Consider the following 21513-nt stretch of genomic DNA (forward strand, 5'->3'; position numbering starts at 1 on the left):
ATGTGGGACGTACTAACCAGAATTTAGAAATGAGATTGTTACAGCATAAAGATTCTGTTTTTTTGGCTTTAAAGCAAGGTTCTAAGTCTGAAGATTTTACTTCAGCCCTTCCAGAACATATTTTCAATTTTCCAGACCATTTTATATTGGTCGATAATGTCTCTTTGATTTCTAGGGATCGGGGTTTAAAGCAAAATTTTCGTGAAACTCTTGAAAAAAAAACATCTTATTCAAGAACATTGCTTTGAACCGTGACACAGGTGAATTTGGGCTAAATTCTATCTACGATAATTTATTATGATCTGACTGAGTAAAGTTCATTTCACCCACTGTAGTTGACCTCTGTCCAAGTGTTATATCATTGAACACTAATGAACCGAATCCAAGAAGGTCAAAGAGACTAGCTTCCGCCTTTGCTTTGAAAAGAATTAGAGAATTAAACAATATGTAGTTTTATTTGATTTTGTATATAAACTATTGTTTCAAATTGTTTTAGTTTAGTTTTACTACTGATGACGGTCACTGCATATGTGACTGAAATATTTAATATTTTTATGAATTTTTACCACTGTTATCATCATCACTATCTATTAAAAGGATTTTATCCCTATTTGAACTTTTATTTATCGTCATGGAAAGGCAGTGTGGTCTCCAAAATTATCTAAACCCAATCCTAATTGGTGAAAAGGGTTTACAAACAACTTACACCCTAGAAAGCTTATACATGAATCTCAGAGAGCAGATTTTACCTTTCCTTAATTCATGTATGAGACAATTAGAAAAGATCAATTGTCTTATACATCTCTTCTGCTTATTATTAGAAATAAAAGACTATTGCCTTCCAGACCAATGGCCATTCCAAACCAGTAGCCCAGTATTGCTGTGACATTATGACGAATAAGAAAAATATAAAGACGTTCTATTATAGTGTTATTAGTGCTATTCGTCTTATTGACGTTATTGTCCAAAACTACATTAATTACATCAAAAGAGTTTTTTACAGTGTGATGGCAGAACGTAGTTGTAAGTATCTATCTTCTCACTGGATTGTTGCAGAAAAGAAAGTATCAAGGAAGACTCAACATGACAAAGATAAATACAAAAAAAAATACAAGTTTTTGATTTTATGGAAGACATCTATTCTTACTTCGTATTCAAAAATTGGCATTGCAATTGAAAAACACTAGGTCAATCTTATACAAGGAAAATTGAGGTATTGACTTAGGACAATTGGAGGGGGTAAATATTTCTACGATTTTATCTGGCGATTTTTTTTTTATTGTAAATTATGTAGACGGATTTTTGTGCTATACTAGAAACAATATTCATTAGAATGAATAGTATCTTCCTTGGGTTGTTAAGACTTGAAAATAGCTACGCACACGCCTCTTCCATCCCAATATATTTGAAGCCTCTCTATACCCTCCCAAAAAGTTCAAATTCCTTTAAATCCTTCTTTAAGACCTCATCCCACCCAATCGGGGAAAACCAGTTTTTCATTGGGCCCTAGATGGTTGGCCAACATCCTCTCACCCCATTTGGAAACAGGCTGCTTTTAGTTTGGCTCTAGATGGTTGGCTGATAAGGACGATCTTTGGCAATCTGTAATCCTTCATCTGCAGAATGTGTCCTAGCCATCTTAGCCTTCCTCTCATTGTAGCCATAAAAAGCAGCATAGGACCACATTTTTTTAACACCAACTGTCTGAAATACGGTCAGCCAGATGGATACCCAAAAGAATCAATGGACCACTCTTCTGGAAAGCTTCTAACAAATCTCCCTCCATCTTTAGGAGTGCCCATACTTTAAAACAATACTTGACTATTCTCAACACTATAGCTTCCAATATTCTAATCTTGGTTCCCAGACTTATCTTTGTATTATTCCAAACTTTTTTCAACTGTGAATAAACACCCTGGGCCCTGGTAATTCTACTTTTAACATCTTCATAGTATCCACCATCTTTACTAATAACACTACCCAGATAAGTGAAGCTATCCAATTGATTGATTTTCTTGTTACTCAACATCACCTCTTAACCTTCACATATTCCCAGTCTCAGCAACTTAGTCTCCTTAAAATTATTTTTCAAATCTATTCTTGTGCCATAAATTCTCAAAACCTCCAAAACATCGTTCAGTTGACTGACATTTTGATTATGGAGAGCTATGGGAGAGCATTCCATGCTCTCCCATAATCTTTGTTGCTCTCCTTAGAACAAAATCCGTCCACATGATCGATATAAATGGGGATAGAATGCAATGCTGCTTAAATCCTGATTCATTACAAAACCAGCTACTAACATCATTGCCTATCTTAACTGCAGCAATGTTATTTTTGAATATAGCACTAATCACTTTATGTATTTATCTGGTATACCATACAAGGATAAAACCTGCTTTAGAGGTCCTATCCTTGCTATAGCCATTACACTATTTCATCATAAAATGACCCATAAGTTAACATGGTACCCACATGATGGTAGGAGGGTCAAACTTATTGATTATGTGATTGTAAACCAAAGACCAGCATGATCAATACACGATACTAGGGTATATAGGTTTGCTGTTATTAAGGTTAAAAGTAAAGATATTGGAATATAAAATTCAGAATATAAAAGAATATAAAATTCTGGAAGAGTAGCTACCTTCCAGGAAGGTATGATGTTGGCAGACTCCAGGAAGAAAATTTGAGAGAAACTTTGCAGAAAGAGCTGAATATTAAACTAGAGTCTAAAATTTGCTGAAGGTCCTAAACGTTTGCTCATAATCTATAAAACTCAGGACTAACGCGGTTGGGTAACTCAGGCACTTCTCAATTATTAATCTAATACTAAAATTTGATCAACACATCCTCCCCCCTTCTCTTAAAATTTTATCCAAGTCCCAAAAGTATCATCATGCTAAGTAATGTTTTTCCTACAGAAACCAAGCCAATGCCTCTATAATTACCACCCTCACTCTTACCACCTTATTTATAGAGGGATTTAATTAAAATTTTCCCGAAATAGCTAGGCACTTCTCCTTTTTCAAAAATCCTAACCATAATCTTCAGTAGTTTATCTCTAACTTCACAACTACCACATTTAAGAAACTTATTTACCATACTATCAGCACCTGAGGCCTCATTATTTTTTAATCCTTCTAGTACTGTCTCTAATTCTTCCTTGCAAAATAAATGTTCCTTCACTTCCAAAGTCTCACAAACTTTTTCGTTCTTTTCTATATCTTCCCCTGTAACTTTATCACAATTTAGAACAGCTCCTAAATGTTTTGTCCATTTCTCTTTAAATCTTTCTTTATCTCCAGTTATGGCCCCATTCCCATCCGTAACTGGAACAAGTCCAGATTGACTTCCCTCTTAATTTATTAACACGCCAGTACAATATTTTACTATATTGCTGTCTGGCTGCATCTTCTAGATCTTCAGCAATTTTATCTGTGGCCTCTACTTTATGCCTCTTTAATTCATATTCTAAGGCTTTCCTGACATTCCTACAGAATGTCAGGAAAGCTTTAGTGTTATTGTCCAACAATAACACTAAAAAAGATAAAGAAGGACCATAGAGAAACAGAAAGTTTACTTGTAAAGATATGGGGTATAGTGGCAAAAAAAAACATTGTTCTTTCCATCAGCTCAGTCTTTCTCATATAATAAAAACAAAAACAGATAAGCTATTGAATTTCTCCGATTTCTCCAGAAATTGTATTTGTTTGTTTGTCTAGATTTGTCTCTCAGCATTAGGTAATCTGGTTTTTAAAAGGCAGTACTATTTTCCTCCCCATAAAAAAAGGATAACATGATTGGCTATTGAGAATACATTACAAAAATTAATGCACATTTTTTAGCACTAACTACAGGACAATTATCTCTCTTTTTCTCTTTGAAGGGAATGATAAAAAAAACTTTGGTCTTTATAGTACAGGAAAATGAGCTCCAAAAAGAGGTCGACCCGAAACAAATTACAACAGAAATTGTTTTTACACCATCTTGTAGAGAAAAAAAAAACTGAACAACATATCCATTTTCGCATATTCTGAGTCGATGCAAAATAACCGTTTTTCGGCTTTTAGTGTTATTTTTTTCCGTTATTCGAATAAAAATCGTAATTTTCGTGGATATCGGTTTTTCTTGAACTGAAGTATGATTCTAACCCAAAAGAACATGGTGAGACCGAAAACGAAGTCGGATTTAGCGTAAGAAGCACTATACAAAAAGTAACTGTATTTTTTCGCCTAAAAAATCCAATTTTCGTTGTAGCCCGATTTTCTTGAATGGAATTGTGGTTCTGAAGTAGAATCACGACCTGAGACCGAAAGTAGAATCAAATAGGTTGTTCACTGAACCAGAAAAAAAATCTTAATCATTAAAGAATGATCTACATCTTTTTAGAAAATAATTAGGGAAAGTGAATTACAAACCGAACTGGTTTTCAGTGGTCAGTATCGTAAATCACACTTAAAACACTCTTCGTATACTATTTAGGGTCAACCCATAGTGTCTAATCTTAGCAGTCTATTAAATAGAATCAATCTTATAAAAAATACAAAATAGAGAATCAGATTCCAACTAGTTTCGCAACTTCTTCATTTGGAATGGATTAACGACTAGGGTTCTAGGTTCTCTACATCATTGTTGCTGTCGAGTTTTGGGGAGTTGGAACACATTGTTCCCTTGCAGGTTCTGCATGCTGAAGTACAAACTAAGCCGTTTTTAAAGCAGCTACACCTCGCTGAACTACACTGTACACGACAGGATCACTTCACGATCTTTAGGAGCATACGCAGGGCTGGTGGGAGGTCAATTGTTAATGGATACAAGAAGTCATCTTTATTCTTCCATCCCCATTCCTCGGCTTTCGGTTCCGGATCAGGCTCCCCGGTCCATACCTGAAATTTATAAAAAAAAAACTCTATAGCTATGAAACGTGGCTGCATCAGAAGTTGTTGGCAGATGTTCTGGGTGAACAAAAGAGTTTGCCGTTGTCACTTTCTTTTCAAAAACTTCTCTGCGGAATTTGTTCAAGTTCCCTCCTGTCGACGAACCGCATATGATCAGCAGGGCGTCTTCACCAGCGGTCTTGATTTCCTCCTTCGAAGCGGAATTCTGCATGAACACTGCAGCTGATGTTCGGAAATCATTGTCTTCTATCAGCCTCTTGAGTGCAAGACCGTTTCCCACACCGTGGATTCACGAAGTAGAGTCACAACCTAACAGGGCGTGAGCAAAAAGGATCAGATGACAAGTATCTTGTCCCAGCTTCTCTTTCAGGGTGTGTATGTCCCATATTCGGGGAGCTTTATTCGACTTTGGCTCAGATGCGAAGAATAGTTTCTTGCTTGACAAGTCACAGTGGTAGCATAAGAGAACCAATAGATCGGTGTCGTCCCCAACTACAGCAGTGTCGTGATACCGTGAAGAGGCAACAGCAGCTTCCACAATCGTCACCTGATGCCTGGGAGACAGAGACACCCTTTGCACGGAGATGACCAGCCAAAGCGCAGATAAACCTGGCTTTGTTTTTCTTGCAAGATAAGAACTCTTCTTTCTTCACCTTGAGCTGCATATCTGCTGTGAAGAAGATCTCACGGCCAACTGTACGACTCCTCTGCGAGTGAGCCATATCTTTTATGGAAGCCCCACCATCGTAGCCGTCGAAAACGATAGTGGCAGAAGGGTACTTTCCAGTCACGTAAGTTGCATAGTGGTCTAGAATCTCCAGGTATCTTTCATTTTTTGTCCATGGAATCCTGTGCAGCGGAGCTCCTCCGTCTAGGATATATCGAGTGCCTTCGAGGCGGGGAAATGAATTCAACTCAAGGTTGCACGCCTGGGCTATGGCCTTCGCAAGTTCTGGTTTGTTCGCAGTCCGGAGCATGCAGGAGTTGTCAAAAAGTGATGCTGGGTAGGAACACAGTTCGTGATGAAAGTACTCAGTTTCCGTAAGATTGATCCTTTTCGCGATTATGATAAACCTCTGAAAAAGAAGAGTCGGGTCTAGTCGTTTTCAGTCTACCCGTTGTCTTTGCTTGGTGGTCATCTGGATTTCCTGTTTTTTTAGTTGAAAAACAAAGTCAGAGACCAGCTGTCCAGACATGGCGTCAATGACTTTTAGGCCAACATCTTTGGCAGAATCAACGTTGGCAGACTGATAGGTAGTTAGACCATTTGCTATGCTTCTTAACTGAACATCTCCCTCCAATGGTGAACCCCTTTCCAGAAACTCGATAATCGTCTGCGTATCTTTGCAGTCTCTCAGTTGCATCGGCTCTGACATCTCCTTGTGCTGATCGCTTGTAACGTACAGAATTTGGGAGATACGTTCCATCAGAAGGCTTACTGTAGAGCAGACTGGTCGTGACAAAACCCATAAGGAACTCTGAGCCTCTGTCATGCTGCTGCCGTTGGTAAGGCCACCAGAGGTTTTAAGAGAGCGCATAAGCTCCTGTTCAATGACAAGATCTGTGGAGAGTCCAGCCCAGAATCTATCAGATCGTCTTACTACATGCATGCCACTCTGGAAAGCCTGGTAGACCGTAGGATGGGTATCTTGGAGCTTGTCTATTCGCTGGAGGTAAAGATGGCATGATTTCGTATAGTGGTTGTGTCCTGCAGCCGTCAGGTAAGGTAACTTGTCTGAGGTAGACTTCAAATGGAGCTCCCATGACCCAGTTCGTTCTCCTTTTACAAAGTTTCGTAGAATCGCAACCATTTCCAACTACTGGACCCAAAGCTTTGATGTTCGACACTGAAGCAGTTCTTTTCTCTTGCTGCTGATGAATTCTTGTATTTTTTCTAAGGAAGGATTGCCTTCTGCAACCTCAGCAACTACTTCCTTATTCTTCAGTTTCTCGTATAGATTTCTGAGTTCCACAATTTCTTCGGATTGTAGTCTTGGCTCATCAACACTAGCTTGGTTGTCGGCAAAAACCTCAGAAAGCAGAATGGCGTGTAGCGCAGCGTCAATAAGTAAATGTCCACGTACTACTCTAGCGATCGCTTTTCCGCTGAGAAGGTGGGGAACAGTATTGGGCGCATACACGTGTTCAAGAATCTCTCTGAGTCCATACCCATCCATGATGTAACCCATTGCTCCAAGAAAACTCATCATGGTATGGAATCCGCCAATTTTCAGGATGACTTGAAAGTGCACGGCCTGGTGAAGCCGCTTCGACCATTTTCATGGCTTTCCACCACAAGGGTTGGTCAAAGGTTACGACGGGAGTAAATTGGGAGGACTTCGTCTAATTAATTTCTCAGTCAAATCTTGGGAATAAACTTTGAAATCATTAAAACACCGAGTGATGAATGTGACGATTTTCATTTTTATTGCATTACGTAGCCTTCGAAGTGTCTTATACTAGTGCCTAGCTCAGGTATTTTTACGAACAACCGATCAATTGTTGAATAACAAGTGCCGATTGATTGTCTTTACAAAAATTACCGCAACGCATATTGATGATAGTGAAACTTTTTGTTTTGCACCAGACACCCAATCTGACTTCATTTTCTGTCTCAGCTTGTCATTCTGCATCAGAATCATACTTCATTTCAAGAAAAACGGTCGTATACTAAAATTACATTTTTTTTTCGGAAAACGTAAAAAAAAATCGCATTAAAAGCCAAAAAACGGTTATTTTGCGTCGACTCATAATATGCTAAAATTGATATGTTGTTCAGTTTTTTTTTCGCTACAAGATGGTGTAAGAATCATTTCTGTTGCAATTTGTTTCGGGTCAAACCTCCATTTGCCTGTACTATTAGTAACAGTACAAAAATATCAGTACAGTAGCACATACCTGAAATCAAATTGTTGTGTCTTGTTTTTCTTACTTCTCCTTAACAGTTCAGAATTTATTTTTCCAGTTTTGAAATCAAATGCAGAGAGATCAATGGAATCGCCAAGGTACTTTACAAGCTGTGGTTTGCTTCTGATTCTCTTTCCAGATGGACTAAATAAAGTAAATAAAATTCTTTGAACAATAAAATTAATCAAATTTATTTTTAAAATGATTATCACAGAACAGGCAAATATGTCAGTTCAGCTCCTTTTTTTATAGTCACAACTAAAAAACTGTTTGAAACTAGTACATATGAGCACCATTACAAAGAAAAGCATAATGCCAAAAGGCGATCCTTAAATCCCAGGTGGCAGTGGTTTTAAAGAAGAAGTCCTTAACCTCCAGTAGATGATCATTTTTTCAAAGAAATAGGAAGAAAAATAAAATTTGTTAAAGAATTATTTGTAGATGAAGGAAATAGTAGCAACATTCCAACCTTTATTATATATTAGAACCATACCAAATCTTAAATATAATAACAGTTGACAGCTTTAAGAGTGGTGTCAGCCATGACTGGAGTGGCAAGTCATAGAAGATGCAGTGGGATGAACCAGTCTCATCCAGCAGGTTATATTAGGTGCAAACACTCAGTTATGGCACCATATGCAAACTGTCACTTGTCACCCTCTACCACCTGGCACACTCATCCAAAGTTGCTATTGTGCCATGGCCTCAACTTCAAACCATCCAGGTAATGGCTGGCGTGGGTCAGTCATACATCTGGAGAGTGGCGACTACCAAGTGGGTGTAAATTGCAGAGCTTACACTGCCTGAGCCACCTGCCCTTTTAGCCCTCAAATATGCCCAGTCAGCAATACATCTAGTGACAATACATCTTTTCCCTTTGTGGGCACCCTCTTTAATTATTTTCCTTTTTTGTTGTATAATGTATTATAGTGTTATAGTGAGTGTAGTTAGTTTGAAAATTAAAAGAACTTGAACTTGACACCCAACAATGAAACCAAACTGTCCTGTATCATAGGCAGCGCAATAGTGAAGAACAATGTGGGCATTATGTATTTTTTTTTCTTCTTCTTCTTTCTCCATACCCGGGCACTTCGTATCAAAGAAGTTGTCGTAGAAACTTCGAAAAGGGCTCATTCCTTTGGAAATTGGAGTGGCTAGTGCCCTTTCTGATAGTCAAAAGTGATTAGAGGGCAACCAGCCCCCCCCCCCATGCCCATAATTCCCCAAACACATCCAATCAAAATTTTGAGATAGCCATTTTGTTCAGCATAGTTGATTTCCACACAGAAATTATTTTTGGAGGAAGACAATCCCCCACAGCCGTCAGGGCAATGGTTGTAAGTTATGCCCTGGGGGCATATAAAGTTTTTATAGAAGGCGTTGTCGTAGAAACTTCAAAAAAGGCTCATTCGATTGGAAATTCACAGGGCTAGTGTCCTTTTTAATAGTAGGAAGTTATTGGAGGGCAACTAACCCCCTCCTTACGCCCACCTTTCCCCCAGACAGATCCAATCAAAATTTTGAGATAGCCATTTTGTACAAAGCAGTTTTAAGTTCTGGAAATTAGGTCTTTGATGATGACAACCCCGTCACAGCCCTCAGGACAAGGGCTGTAAGTTATACCCTGGGGGCATATAAAGTTTTTATAGAACGCGTTGTCATAGAAACTTCAAAAAGGGCTCATTCGATTAGAAATTGAAATGGCTAGTGCCCTTTTTAATAGTCAAAAGTAATTGGAAGGCTACTAACACCCCTTCCACGCCCACCATTTCCCAAACACATCCAATCAAACTTTTGAGATAGCCATTTTGTTCCACGCAGTTAAAGTTCAGGAAATTATGCCTTTGAGCAGGATACTCCCCCCACAGTCTTCGGGCCAAGGGTTATAAGTTATGACCTGGGGGCATATAATTTTTTTTTTAATCTTTGTTGTAGAAACTTCGAAAAGGGCTCATTCGATTAGAAATTCAAGCGTCTAGTGCCCTTTTGAATAGTCGAAAGTGATTTGAGGGCAACTAGCCCCCCTCTCTCGTCCACCTTTTCCCAAAACACATCCAATCAAAATTTTTAGATAGCCATTTTGTTCAGTATTGTTGAATTTCCAAATAGAAATTATGTTTTGAGCAGGACACTCCCCCCACAGTCTTCAGGGCAAGGGTTATAAGTTATGCGCTGGGGGCATACAAGGTTTTTATAGAATGGGTCGTTGTAGAAACTTCAAAAAGGACTCATTCGACTGGAAATTGAAATAGCTAGTGCCCTTTTTAATAGTCGAAAGTTATTGGAAGGCAACTAAAACCCCTTCAACGCCCACCATTTCCCCAAACACATCCAATCAAAACTTTTAGATTTCCATTTTGTTCCACCCAGTTTAAAGTTCAGGAAATTACACCATTGAGCAGGACACTCCCCCCACAGTCTTCAGGGCAAGGGTTATAAGTTATGCCGTGGGGGCATAAAAGGTTTTTATTGAAATCTGTGTTGTAGAAACTTGAAAAAGGGCTCATTCGATTGGGACTTCAAAGGGCTAATGCCCTTTTTAATAGTCGAAAGTGATTTGAGGGCAACTAACCCACCTCTCATGCCCACCTTTTTCCCAAACACATCCAATCAAATATTTAGATAGCCATTTCATTCAACACAGTTGAAAGTTTTGGAAATTAGGTCTTTAGGGATGACAACCCAAACACCCCCCCCCCCCCACAACCCTCAGGGCAAGGGTTGTAAGTTATGCCCTGGGAGCATGTAAGGTTTTTATAGAAAGCAATGTTGTAAAAACATCAAAAAGGGCTCATTCAATTGAAAACTGAAAGTGCCCTTTTTGCTAGTGCCCTTTTAATAGTCGAAAGTGATTGAAGGGCAATTAACCCCCCTCTCACGCCCACCATTTCTCCAAACATATCCAATCAAAATTTTGAGATATCCATTTTGTTCAATGTAGTTGAAAGTTCTGAAAATTAGGTCTTTTAGGATGATAACCCCATCAGAGCCCTCAGTGCAAGGGTTGTAAGTTATGCCCTGGGGGCATATAAGGTTTTATATAGAAAGCTGTTGTATAAACTTCAAAAGGGGCTCATTTGATTGGAAATTGAAATTACCCTTTTTAATAGTCGAAAGTGAGTGGAGAGCAATAAACACCCCTCTCACGCCCACCATTTCCCCAAACACATTCAATCAAAGTTTAGAGATAGCCATTATGTTCAACATAGTTGAAAGTTCTGGAAATTATGTATTTAAGGATGACAAACCCCCCAGAGTCCCCAGGGCAAAGGTTGTAAGTTATGCCCTGGGGGCATATCTGGTTTTTAATGATAGAATTGTCATAAAAACTTCAAAAGGGGTTCATTCAATTGGAAATCGAGAGGCCCTTTTTAATAGTTGAAAGTGATTGGATGGTAACTAACCCCCAGCTCACCCCTACGCATCCCCCAAACACATTCAATCAAAATTTTCAGATAACCCTTTTATTGAATGGAGTTGAAATGTCTGGAAATTTGGTCTTAGAGGATGACAAACCCCCCCCCCCAAGCCCTCAGGGCGATTGAAAGTTATCCCCTGGGGGCATATAAGGTTTTTATTGAAAGTGTTGTCGTAGAAACTTCAAAAGGGCTCATTTGATTGGAAATTGAAAGGGCTAGTACCTTTTTTAATAGTTGAAAGTGATTGGAGAAAGACTAACACCCCTCTCATGCCCAACATTTTCTCAGACACATCCAATAGATAGCCATTTTGTTTAACATAGTTGAAGTTCTGGAAATTAAGTCTTGGAAAAATAAAGTGAATTTGAATTTGAATTTGAGAGGATGACAACCACCCTCACAGCCCTTAGGGTAAGAGTTGTAATTTATGCCCTGGGGGCATATAAGGTGTTTATAGGAAGTGTTGTTGTAGAAACTCAAAAAGGGCTCATTCCATTGGAAATCAAAAGACCTGGGGCTCTTTTTAATTGTCGAAAGTGATTGGAAGGCTTATCATTTTTATAGTAAAGAACGATTCGGGTATAATTTATTATTTTTTTTGTTGTTGTTGTTGTTTAGACCAGAGCACTTTGTATTGAAGGAGTTGTCATAGGAACTTCGAAAAGGGCTCGTTTGATTGAAAATAGAAAGGGCTGATGCCCTTTTTAATAGTCAAAAGTGATTGGAGAGAAACTAATCCCCCTCCCACGCCCACCCTCTCATTTGCCTTTATGTTTAAAAACTAAATGTTACCATAATATTAAATCAAAATACACTGTGTTAGTACTAATTCCCAATAAGGCATCTCAGCAGTATCTTAAGAATGACTGAGGGTATTATGTTCAAACTTTCGGGGCTGCTTCTGCTCTTAAAATTTAACCAAATCAAAATAGTGTAAGTGTATCCAAGCATTCAAAGAAAGTAAACAGCTTTTTTTGCAAATGGTATCAAGTTTTTCATTTCAGGTCAACTAGAGGAGGTATGAAACTAAATTAAACACTACTATTTGTGTCCAGATTTTTAAGAGGGTGTATGTTGTTAAAAATTGCTGAAAATTTTTTTCCAGCATACAAACTGTACATTCTTAAAAAAACGAAAAGATTTAGAGTATTATTTTCTTTTTCTCATAAAAGACTATGTCAATATAAAACAAACAGAAATTAATTAAAAAAAAAACTTTTTCCACAAAATAAGTTTTTCGAAGAAAAGTAAAGAACTCCACTTAACAAAAAATTAGCAAAAATAAAATCAAATAATCTACCAAGCTCAAAACTACCACAAATCAGCATCAATAAATAAATGAAACCCAAAACGAACAGAAATTACAATAATTAGCTAAGTAAAACTCAAAACAAGCAAAAATTAGCGTGAGTTGGGCTCAAAGCCCCTATGCCTTCCCAAGGCCAGAACAAAATTTGCATTTTACTGAAAAAAATACAAATGAATGTGCATTGCCAGTTTAATATACATATTATTTGATTTTATATTTGCTCATTTTTTGTTTAATGGAATTCTCTACTTTTCTTTGAAAAACTTATTTTGTGGAAAATTTTTTTAATTAATATATGTAAATAGTGATGATCTACTGATGAACTGTGACATGAATACCAACATTACCTGGCAACATCAATAGGTTCTTCAACCTTAGTTGCTAGAAGATGTGATTTAAGGTAATAATCAGTACTGCAAGACAAAGATTGCTGATCAACATGTAGTAAGAATCAACATCAGCAATTCCTAAACCTCACTGAAGTGTTTTTTTATGGATTTGTGGCTGCATGCATATAGTAGAAAGTTAAGTTACTCTCTCATTTTGTATTTTCTGTAAAGCAATTCTTAGTTATTTATAACCACTTTAGCTTTAAAGCTAAGGCATTTTATTTAGACAAAAATCAAAGAATTCGGAAAATTAAAATTTCAAAATACAAAAATCACAGAAGGAATTTATCTGTGTTGGAATGCAGATTTAATTTAATCTATATTAGAAAAAATACTACCTTGTCTAGATAAAAGACAGGGCATCAAAAACATTTGATGAATCATTTCAACTTTGAAATTATTTAAAAATGAACAAAGCAATTTTGTATAGCAGAAAGTTAATGTCATCTTACTTGTAGGCCAAAAAAACAGAATTTGGTATTTGAGATTAACTTTTCCAGAATTATTTCCAAGAAATCTGTAAAAGATGCAGAACTTTGTTCTCTGGTTCTCAGAGAGATAATTTGATGTCCTCAGGGATATGACATAAAGTTGTTAAAAAAAATACTTTCCCAGCTAAGATTAGTTTGTTTTTGCACCATATACAACAGGAGGAAAAATTGGTTTTCATTTTTGTTTCAGGAAAACTACTGTAAATTTTACAAGCTTCACTGGAACTTTTCTGGCCTATTTCAATATTCCTATGCCAAGGAAAAATTTGGAGTTCAGAATCTCTTACCACTTTGGAAATAAAGACTGCTGATCACAAGAAAAAAAAGCTGCAAGAGCAGTAACATAGTTCCACAACACAATGAGTAGTTTTTTACCATACTTTTACATATAAATGCCATCCTAGCACAACCTAGTCAATAATCAACTGCTTTATCTGCTTCAAATTCAAATTAATTTATTTAGCATAAAAAATACAAACAAATTTACAGCAGCCATCTACAAAAACCCAAAGGTTTGTTTATGATGGCTGCAAATCCATTATTATAAAGCTCTACATCCACATAACAACTATCTCTTTGCAGGGAAAAATCAGCATTTGAATTAAATCAACATAAAGAACATCTCCTACTCTACTCTCTAGAAATCGCAAGTGAGAAATATCACCCATCATCCTTCCAACATCCACTAAAAAAAAAAAAAAAAAAAAAAGCAACAGAGGTAAAAAAAAAAAAAATTGAGATACTTCTAACTAAATCAACCATGACAAAATCAATAAGTATCAGCTAGGCTATAGAGCCGACGCAGTGCGCTTTGGCTGGGTAATTTCATGAAAATGCAACCTTTGGTCTGTCCAAACAATTTTCATACCAAACATTATTCAAATTCTATGTTTATATTAAATGTTTATACGTTTAATATCTAAAAGTAAACCTAAATGTCTATATGTTTACTTTAAATGTTAGTTGTGGCATTTAATTGTGTATGTCTGTAACCAGACCCCAACACAGTAACACTATTTTGATCAAGTTACCCATTGAACCATAGCTGTCAGCAAGAGACCCCTAGAGTTCCATAGACTGTACTAGACCACAAATTAAGGAATAAGATACCCTTTCTGAGTGTTACATTGCTTTATTTAAACGTTACTACCCTGATCTATAATATACAGTTCACTATATTCGTTTAATAGCAAATAGTTGTAAGAACTTATTTATTTGTATCTTATAATTAGGCATCACATTAGCATTCATTATTGAAAGAATTTAGTGACAATATATATAGTGGGCTGTGTCTATACCCATTGGAAAAGTGATTGGGGATAAAGTAAAGCCTTTCTTTTAGGGATATCAGATAAGCAAGTATTTAAGACTGTTTTCAAGAACTTTATACAATTTTTAAGGACTCTTTCAAATATGCCCCTTGTCTTAACAATCATTTAAACTAGGCTGATTATTTTGGTTTGCAGTATTTCTTTGTCAACAGTTGATTCATAGCACAAGATAATGCCAATTTGAAAAAAAAAACAGCAACCCTTTGTATGTAGCCTAGGGCTATAATTGGCTTGACTATGGAGGGGGCTCTGCAATGTAATTGTCATGGTAGCATCTAAAACATTTGGAAGCAATGTTGACTTGGAAATCAGAATAGGAAAAGAAACCCAGTACTCAAACAGCTAATCACTACTTCAACAGTCAAAAAAAGAACTTTTTTCATGCTGACCAATGGCTTGCATTGCACAAGTACCAATCTCCTGACTCATTGCCTTCAACTGAGAGTGCAATGCAGGGCTGAGGGAAAATCATCCAATGCTTCCTGTGTTTTTCCCCCAGGTACCCATTTAGAGCTGGTTCAACTCTGGCTGAGCTTACAGTCACACAATTGACCCCTGTTCCAGACCAAATAACCAGAAACACCAGGACTCAAACCCCAGTCATGAGGATTTCAAGTCAAGCACTAGGCTAGAGCAGTTTGGTCACTGTATAATCTCTGTCAGGCCTATACTGCCTAGAAAGTCGATTGCATCACCATTGTATTTGTCAGAATATTCCTATTAGGAATGTGATTATCTTGAATACTTTATCCATAAGCAATGCCAAATATTTCAAATGCATTGATGGTCAATGGTGGAGCCTTATCTAAAGACACACATTTAAACTACTACTACAGCTACTAACAACCCACTGCAGTCACCTCAGGCCAAGATAGCTATGCAACTTCCTCCTCCATCCCAATCTATTAAAAGCCTACTGCTTTACAGCCTCCAATGAAGGTCCTATTTTCCTTAAACTTTTCCTTACAACATCCTTGCACCCCATTTGGAAACAACCTGCTTTTTGTTTGGCTCTAGATGGTTGGCTGACAAGGATAATCTTTTGCAATCTGCCATCCTTAATCCATAGAACAAGTCCTAGCCATATCATCCTTCCTCTCATTATAGCCCTAGAATCAGAATTAAACCATATTTTCTGTACAGCTTACTGTTTTAGATATGGTCAGTCAGTTGAGTACCCAAAACAATCCATAGGCAGTTGCTCTGGAAAACATCTAACAAATACTTGACCACTGTTATCACTGTATTTTCTAATATTCTAATCTTGGTTAGCAAACTTATCTTCCAATTTTTCCAAACTCTTCTCAGCTGTAAAAGAAATACCCCGGGCATTGGCCATTTTACTTTCAGCATCTTCACTGAACCCACTATCTTTATTAATAATACCGGTGGCGGATCCAGGGGACGCCCCCCCCCCTAAAATAGTCTAAAGTAGTGTAATTTACTTAATTAGTGCAAGATTGCATTAACTAAACTTGTTCCTAATGCAAGTTTATTGAATCAAACTATTCTGCACCCCCCCCCCCCACTCCTAAAAAAAATCCTTGATCTGCCCCTGAATAATACCTAGATAGGCAAAGCTGTGCACTTTGCCTATCTAGAAGTGATGTTACCCAACATCACTTCTTCACCTTCTTTATTGCTAGTCTTCTTAACATTAATTTTTAAACTTATTATTACACTTTCAACTTGCAAAATCTCTAAAAATTCATTCATTTTGCTACCATTGCCTGTCACATGCTTCTTTGGATAAAATCCATCAAAATGGTCCATTCAATGGGGATAGAACAGGGACATTGCAGTCAGCCAATCCTGACAGGCCTATGTCCTAATTATCAGTCAGTCCTTGTTATCTAAACCTATATACATTATGTACAAGATTAGAAGCTTGTTGAGTCAATATGTACAAGATTCCATAACTGACATAGGGACAAAATGCACTGAAAACTTCCCTGCACCCACCATTGCTTCTTCCCCTTCAGTTATTTCTTGTCTTCTTAAAATTGATTTTTAAACTTATTCTTGCACCCTCAACTTGCAAAACCTCTGAAAATTTATTCATTTTGCTATCATTGCCTTTCATTGGAGAGAAGGAAATATGTTAAGAAAATAATTCTTATTACATAATATGCATAATAATCATAGTTAAAACATTTTGCATGCAGCCTACCTATATTTTACCTCCAACTCCTTCCCCCTTAATATGCAAATATATAGTTCAAATTATATTTTTCAATGCATTCTGCCACCTGTAACTTGTTTTCCTTGTTTTTGTTTCATTACAGTTGATTCAATTTACACAGGCATGGGTTGAAACAACTTAACACACATTGGGAGAATAGACAGAAAATATATATTTTGGGCTATATATTTGCACATCAGGGTCCTATGGCATAGAATAGCAGGGCTGCATACAAAATGTGTTAACTATGATTATTCTACATTTTATGAAGTAATAATTGTTTTCTTAAGATAGGAAATATATGATTTGGGCTATATATTTGCACATAGGGGGGGGGGTATAGCCAGGCTGCATGCAAAATGCAACTATGATTATTCTGTGTATTATGAAGTAAAGGGCTAGGCACACATAGCTGATTTCAGAACCAATTTCAGCAAGGGTGTATTCCATGTCAAGTGATTATAATTAATGATGCTAAGAGGCCAGGCTTAGTGACAATTTTTTTGTGATTAATACATTAATTATTTTCTAGACAAGGAATGTACTAGGGCTTAAGAGCTTTAGGCGTGTAATTAATCATATTTAATTATTATTGTAAATTAATTGTAATTAATGATGATTAATCACAAAAAAATGTCACTAAGCCCCACCTCTTAGCATTATTAATTATAATCACTTGGCATGGAATATACCCTAGCTGAAATTAGTTCCCCAAATCAGCTATGTGTGCCTAGCCCTTAAGGATAGTTTTCTCAACATGTTTCCTTCTTTCCAGGTAGTTCTCTAGGCAAATACCAAAAACATTATTAACCTAGGGAAATATAGGCTATGGGACCACCAGGGGGGGGTACATTTGCAACTGAATTAATTATGAAACTGAATTAAAAAAAAAATCAAAGCTAGACCTAGTGTTTAACCTTGTCCCTGTAACAGTTATGGAATCTTGTAATCTACATAATGACTATATAGGCTATTGTCCATTTTTAAAAATTACAATATAATCAAGATTTGTATCCAAGATTAGGCACTGCCTGAGCACTGAGGGGTTTTATCCTATTCTATATTAATAGTAAGTTGATACTGGAGTGCCTGCTAGCATGATCCTGTTTGACTTTTCTAAAGTTTTTGACAAAGTTTGTCACAAGTGACTTGCAATTAAATTATGTGCAGACAAGCTTCTTGATTCCTGCTCTGGATTCTTGATTTTCTCTGTCTGCAAACTCAATGTGTTCAGTTATTTGATGACTCTGGTAACTGTATTCTTTCTTCCTCTAAGCATGTTTTGGGTGGAGGTCCTCAGGGAAGTGTTTTGGGTCCTAAACTATTTAGTATCTTCATCAATAATGCTTGTTCCACTATCAGCAGTAAACTAAAACTCTATGCTGACAACCAGAAACTCCTTGGACCAGCCTTGTCCTGTGAAGATCAAGCCTTTCTACAAAATAATCTTGGACTGCTTGATCAATGTTGGCTGAGGCTTCTTAAATTTCATGTTGCCAAGTGCCATGTCACTCACTTTAGCAAAATGAACCCTTGTTGCTCTTATTTTTTCTCAGACTACCTTCTCTCCTCTGTAAAGAGGCTATTGAGCAAGATCTTGGAGTCACTACTGATAATGAATTAAAATTCAGCACTCATGCTAAAAAGTCTGCTGCTGGTGCTAGCTCAACTCTGGGGCTGATTAAGTGTACCCTTTCTTCTTATTCCCCCAAAGTTATCAGTCTTCTGTATAAGGGACTTGTGCATCCAAAGCTTGAAGTTGGAATAGCTCTAGCCTCCCCTTATTTTAAAAAGATATAAAAGTGTTGGAAAATGTGTAGAGATGTGCCACCACAATGATATCTGGCATGCAGGAACTTTCCTGTCCTGCAAGACTAGCAAAGCTGAAACTCTGAACACTTAAACACAGGAGAAATGGAGGTGATGCCATTTTAGCCTATAAGTTAATGATGGCTAATATGCTCCCAGCATTATTTCTGACTGCTGGTTCTAACTAATGAACTAGAGGCCATCACTTGAAACATGTTAAGCAGTGTCCCCAATCCAGAGTCCACACTCAATTCTCTTCCTTAAGAATTGTCAACAGTTGAAATAAACTCACCAGTTGAAACTGTTACTGCTGAATCTGTGAACATCTTCAAACAAAGGCTGGATGTTGAGTGGTCCTCTATAGAGTGTAAACTTAACTGGGAAGTTATTGATCAGTGTACTGCACCTAGACACTAAAGAATTATTTTATTTCTGTATTTTATATCTGTATAGAATTATTTCATTCCTGGTAAGCCTAAAGTTTATTTCTGATTCAAATGAGAGGTAAGTTTAAACTTTACCCCCTCCCCCCTAAAGTGCAAATATATACAGTGAATTGGTATATATATATGGGTGGGGGTAAATTTCATTTGTAACAAAAATGATTAGGCCTACTGTATTTGTAAAAAGCATAAAAAAGGCAACAAGTGGTATGCTCCCTTTATTTGTAAGTCAAAAATGTTAAATGTGAAATATTTACTGAGTATTTAGATAGCCTAGCTAGATTACTAAGTTTTTTCATTTTTTAATGCATTAGTCTACAACTCAGGGTAGGCCTATATATTTGAACAGTATGTAGGGGTGGAAGCAAAGTTCATTTTAGACACAAACAAATGTTATATTTAGATCCAATATGAAATTTTGATTCTAAAATTAGGCCTATATGCTTAATTGTTTCTTAGCTATCTCGTTAGGCTAATAAGAAAATTTACCAGAGAATCTGAGGTAAATATACTAGCCTACTACCTATAATAAACAACATCCGTTCTTCCAGATGCTAGTCCGCATTTCTTTACTGTTTCTTGTCTCTGCCATCCTTTTGGCAAGGCAGGGCAGTCTGTTCTTCTTATTTCCATTTTTCCATCTCTTGACATGTTGAATTATTTTCCTTCCCTTCATCTAAGAATAGGATTGGCGCAACGCTCAGTTCCTAAGGTGCAAAGTATAATCACCTACGGAACGGTTCCGTAGGTGATTAAATAAAAAAAACAAGTTTTTTAAACTGAAAGTAGCTCATATACGTTATAATTTCTGTTCGTTTTAAGTTCTAATGTTGCTTCTTATTTTCAGTTGAAAAAAACTTGTTTTTTTTTAATTTAATTTCTGATCGTTTTTTAAATAATGCTTGGAAATCCGGCGCCCTCTTCATAGAAATGTCCCCTACGCCAAAGAAACTACCTCCACGGAAAGATTTTCCGAAGTAACTCCCTCCTCCAGAAAAAAAATCCTTCCTGAAAATGTCTGTATACTTCCCAATAACCAATAAATAATGCTGGCAAGTCTGGCGCCCCCTTCATGGCAATTTCCCTTCCCCCATGAAAACTTCCTTCATGGACAGATCCTCCAACATAACCCCCGACCCCCCCTCACTACTAGAAAAAAAAACCTTCTGAAAACTTCTGTATACTTCCCAACGTGTTAATAGTGGGTAAAATTCAAAACTTTCAGCCCTCCTCCTGGGAACTTTAGTGAATTAAGTCATCCTAAAAGACATATTTATCATATGTTTCACCATGCTAAACAAAATGGCTATCTAAAAAATTTGATCGGATGACTTAGGGAAAAAAATGAGCGTGGGAGGGGGCCTAGTTGCCCTCCATTTTTTTTGGTCACTTAAAAAGGACACTATAGATTTTAATTTTCGTTCCAATTAGTCCTTCCATGATATTCTGGGACCACTGGTTTAATCCGATCGTCCATGGGAAAAAAAAAAAAAAAACAAATAAACACGCATCCTTAATCTTTCTTATTGCAAAACATGCAAAAATCAACATTTTTGTAGATAGGAGCTTGAAACCTCTACAGTAGGGTTCTCTGATACGATGAATATGATTGTGCAATTTTCGTTAAGGTCCTATAACTTTTAGGGGGTCTTTCCCCCTATTTTTGAAAATCAGTCAAATTTTCTCAGGCGCGTAACTTTTGATGGGTAGCACTAAACTTGACGAAAATTAGATATTTAATTTTAGCATTGAAATTTGTTTCTTTCGATGCATCGATTGGTATCAAAAACCCGTTTTCTAGAGTTTCAGTTACCATTGAGCTGGGTGGATCCTTACTTACAGTTCGTTCCCACGAACTGTTTGATTATACTTTGCTAGGTGCCCAAATTTGCATGCTACTAAGCGATTTTTGGTGCTATAGACAAAAATTGACTGTAATAGTGCTAAAATAATACTTCCATTTTTTTTATTACTATTTTAACAAACTAGAGTACGGCTATCGTGCTGCACATAACGAAATAGTGCTAAAATGGAACTTTAGCGCTACGGGTTGCAACTCTGTCAACAAACATATGAAATAAAGGCCTTTTTTCTAACATTTTGTGATAACAAACTGTAAGTAAGGATCGACGCGGCTCATTAGTAAGTGAAATTCTGAAAATACGGAATTTTGATATTGATAGTTATATCAAAAGATTCGATTTATTATGCTAATTCCAAATATATAAGATTCATTAAGTTTAGTGTTACTCATCGAAAGCTAAAATCCTGAAAGAAATTGCCAGATTTTAGAAAAAGGGGAACGCCCCTAAAAATCGAAAACCGTTCGAAA

The 21513-nt window shown here is 36.8% G+C and overlaps 1 protein-coding gene across 1 annotated transcript in view; it reads right to left on the reverse strand.

The window, feature by feature from the left end:
- MBD-like (methyl-CpG-binding domain protein 2) overlaps positions 1-19862 on the reverse strand; it is a 29345-nt gene extending 9483 nt beyond the window's left edge. The window contains exons 1-2 of the mRNA XM_089094858.1: positions 19705-19862; positions 7800-7952 (exon numbers count right to left, since the gene is read on the reverse strand). Of these exons, the coding sequence (XP_088950984.1) occupies positions 7800-7952; positions 19705-19832 (281 nt within the window). The 5' untranslated portion in view covers positions 19833-19862. The remainder of the gene's footprint in view (positions 1-7799; positions 7953-19704) is intronic.
- Positions 19863-21513: the final 1651 nt, after the last annotated feature.

Source organism: Artemia sp. Qi Xiang Cuo, chromosome 9 (genome assembly GCF_049724085.1).
Source record: "Artemia sp. Qi Xiang Cuo chromosome 9, ASM4972408v1, whole genome shotgun sequence".
Taxonomy (NCBI): domain Eukaryota; kingdom Metazoa; phylum Arthropoda; class Branchiopoda; order Anostraca; family Artemiidae; genus Artemia; species Artemia sp. Qi Xiang Cuo.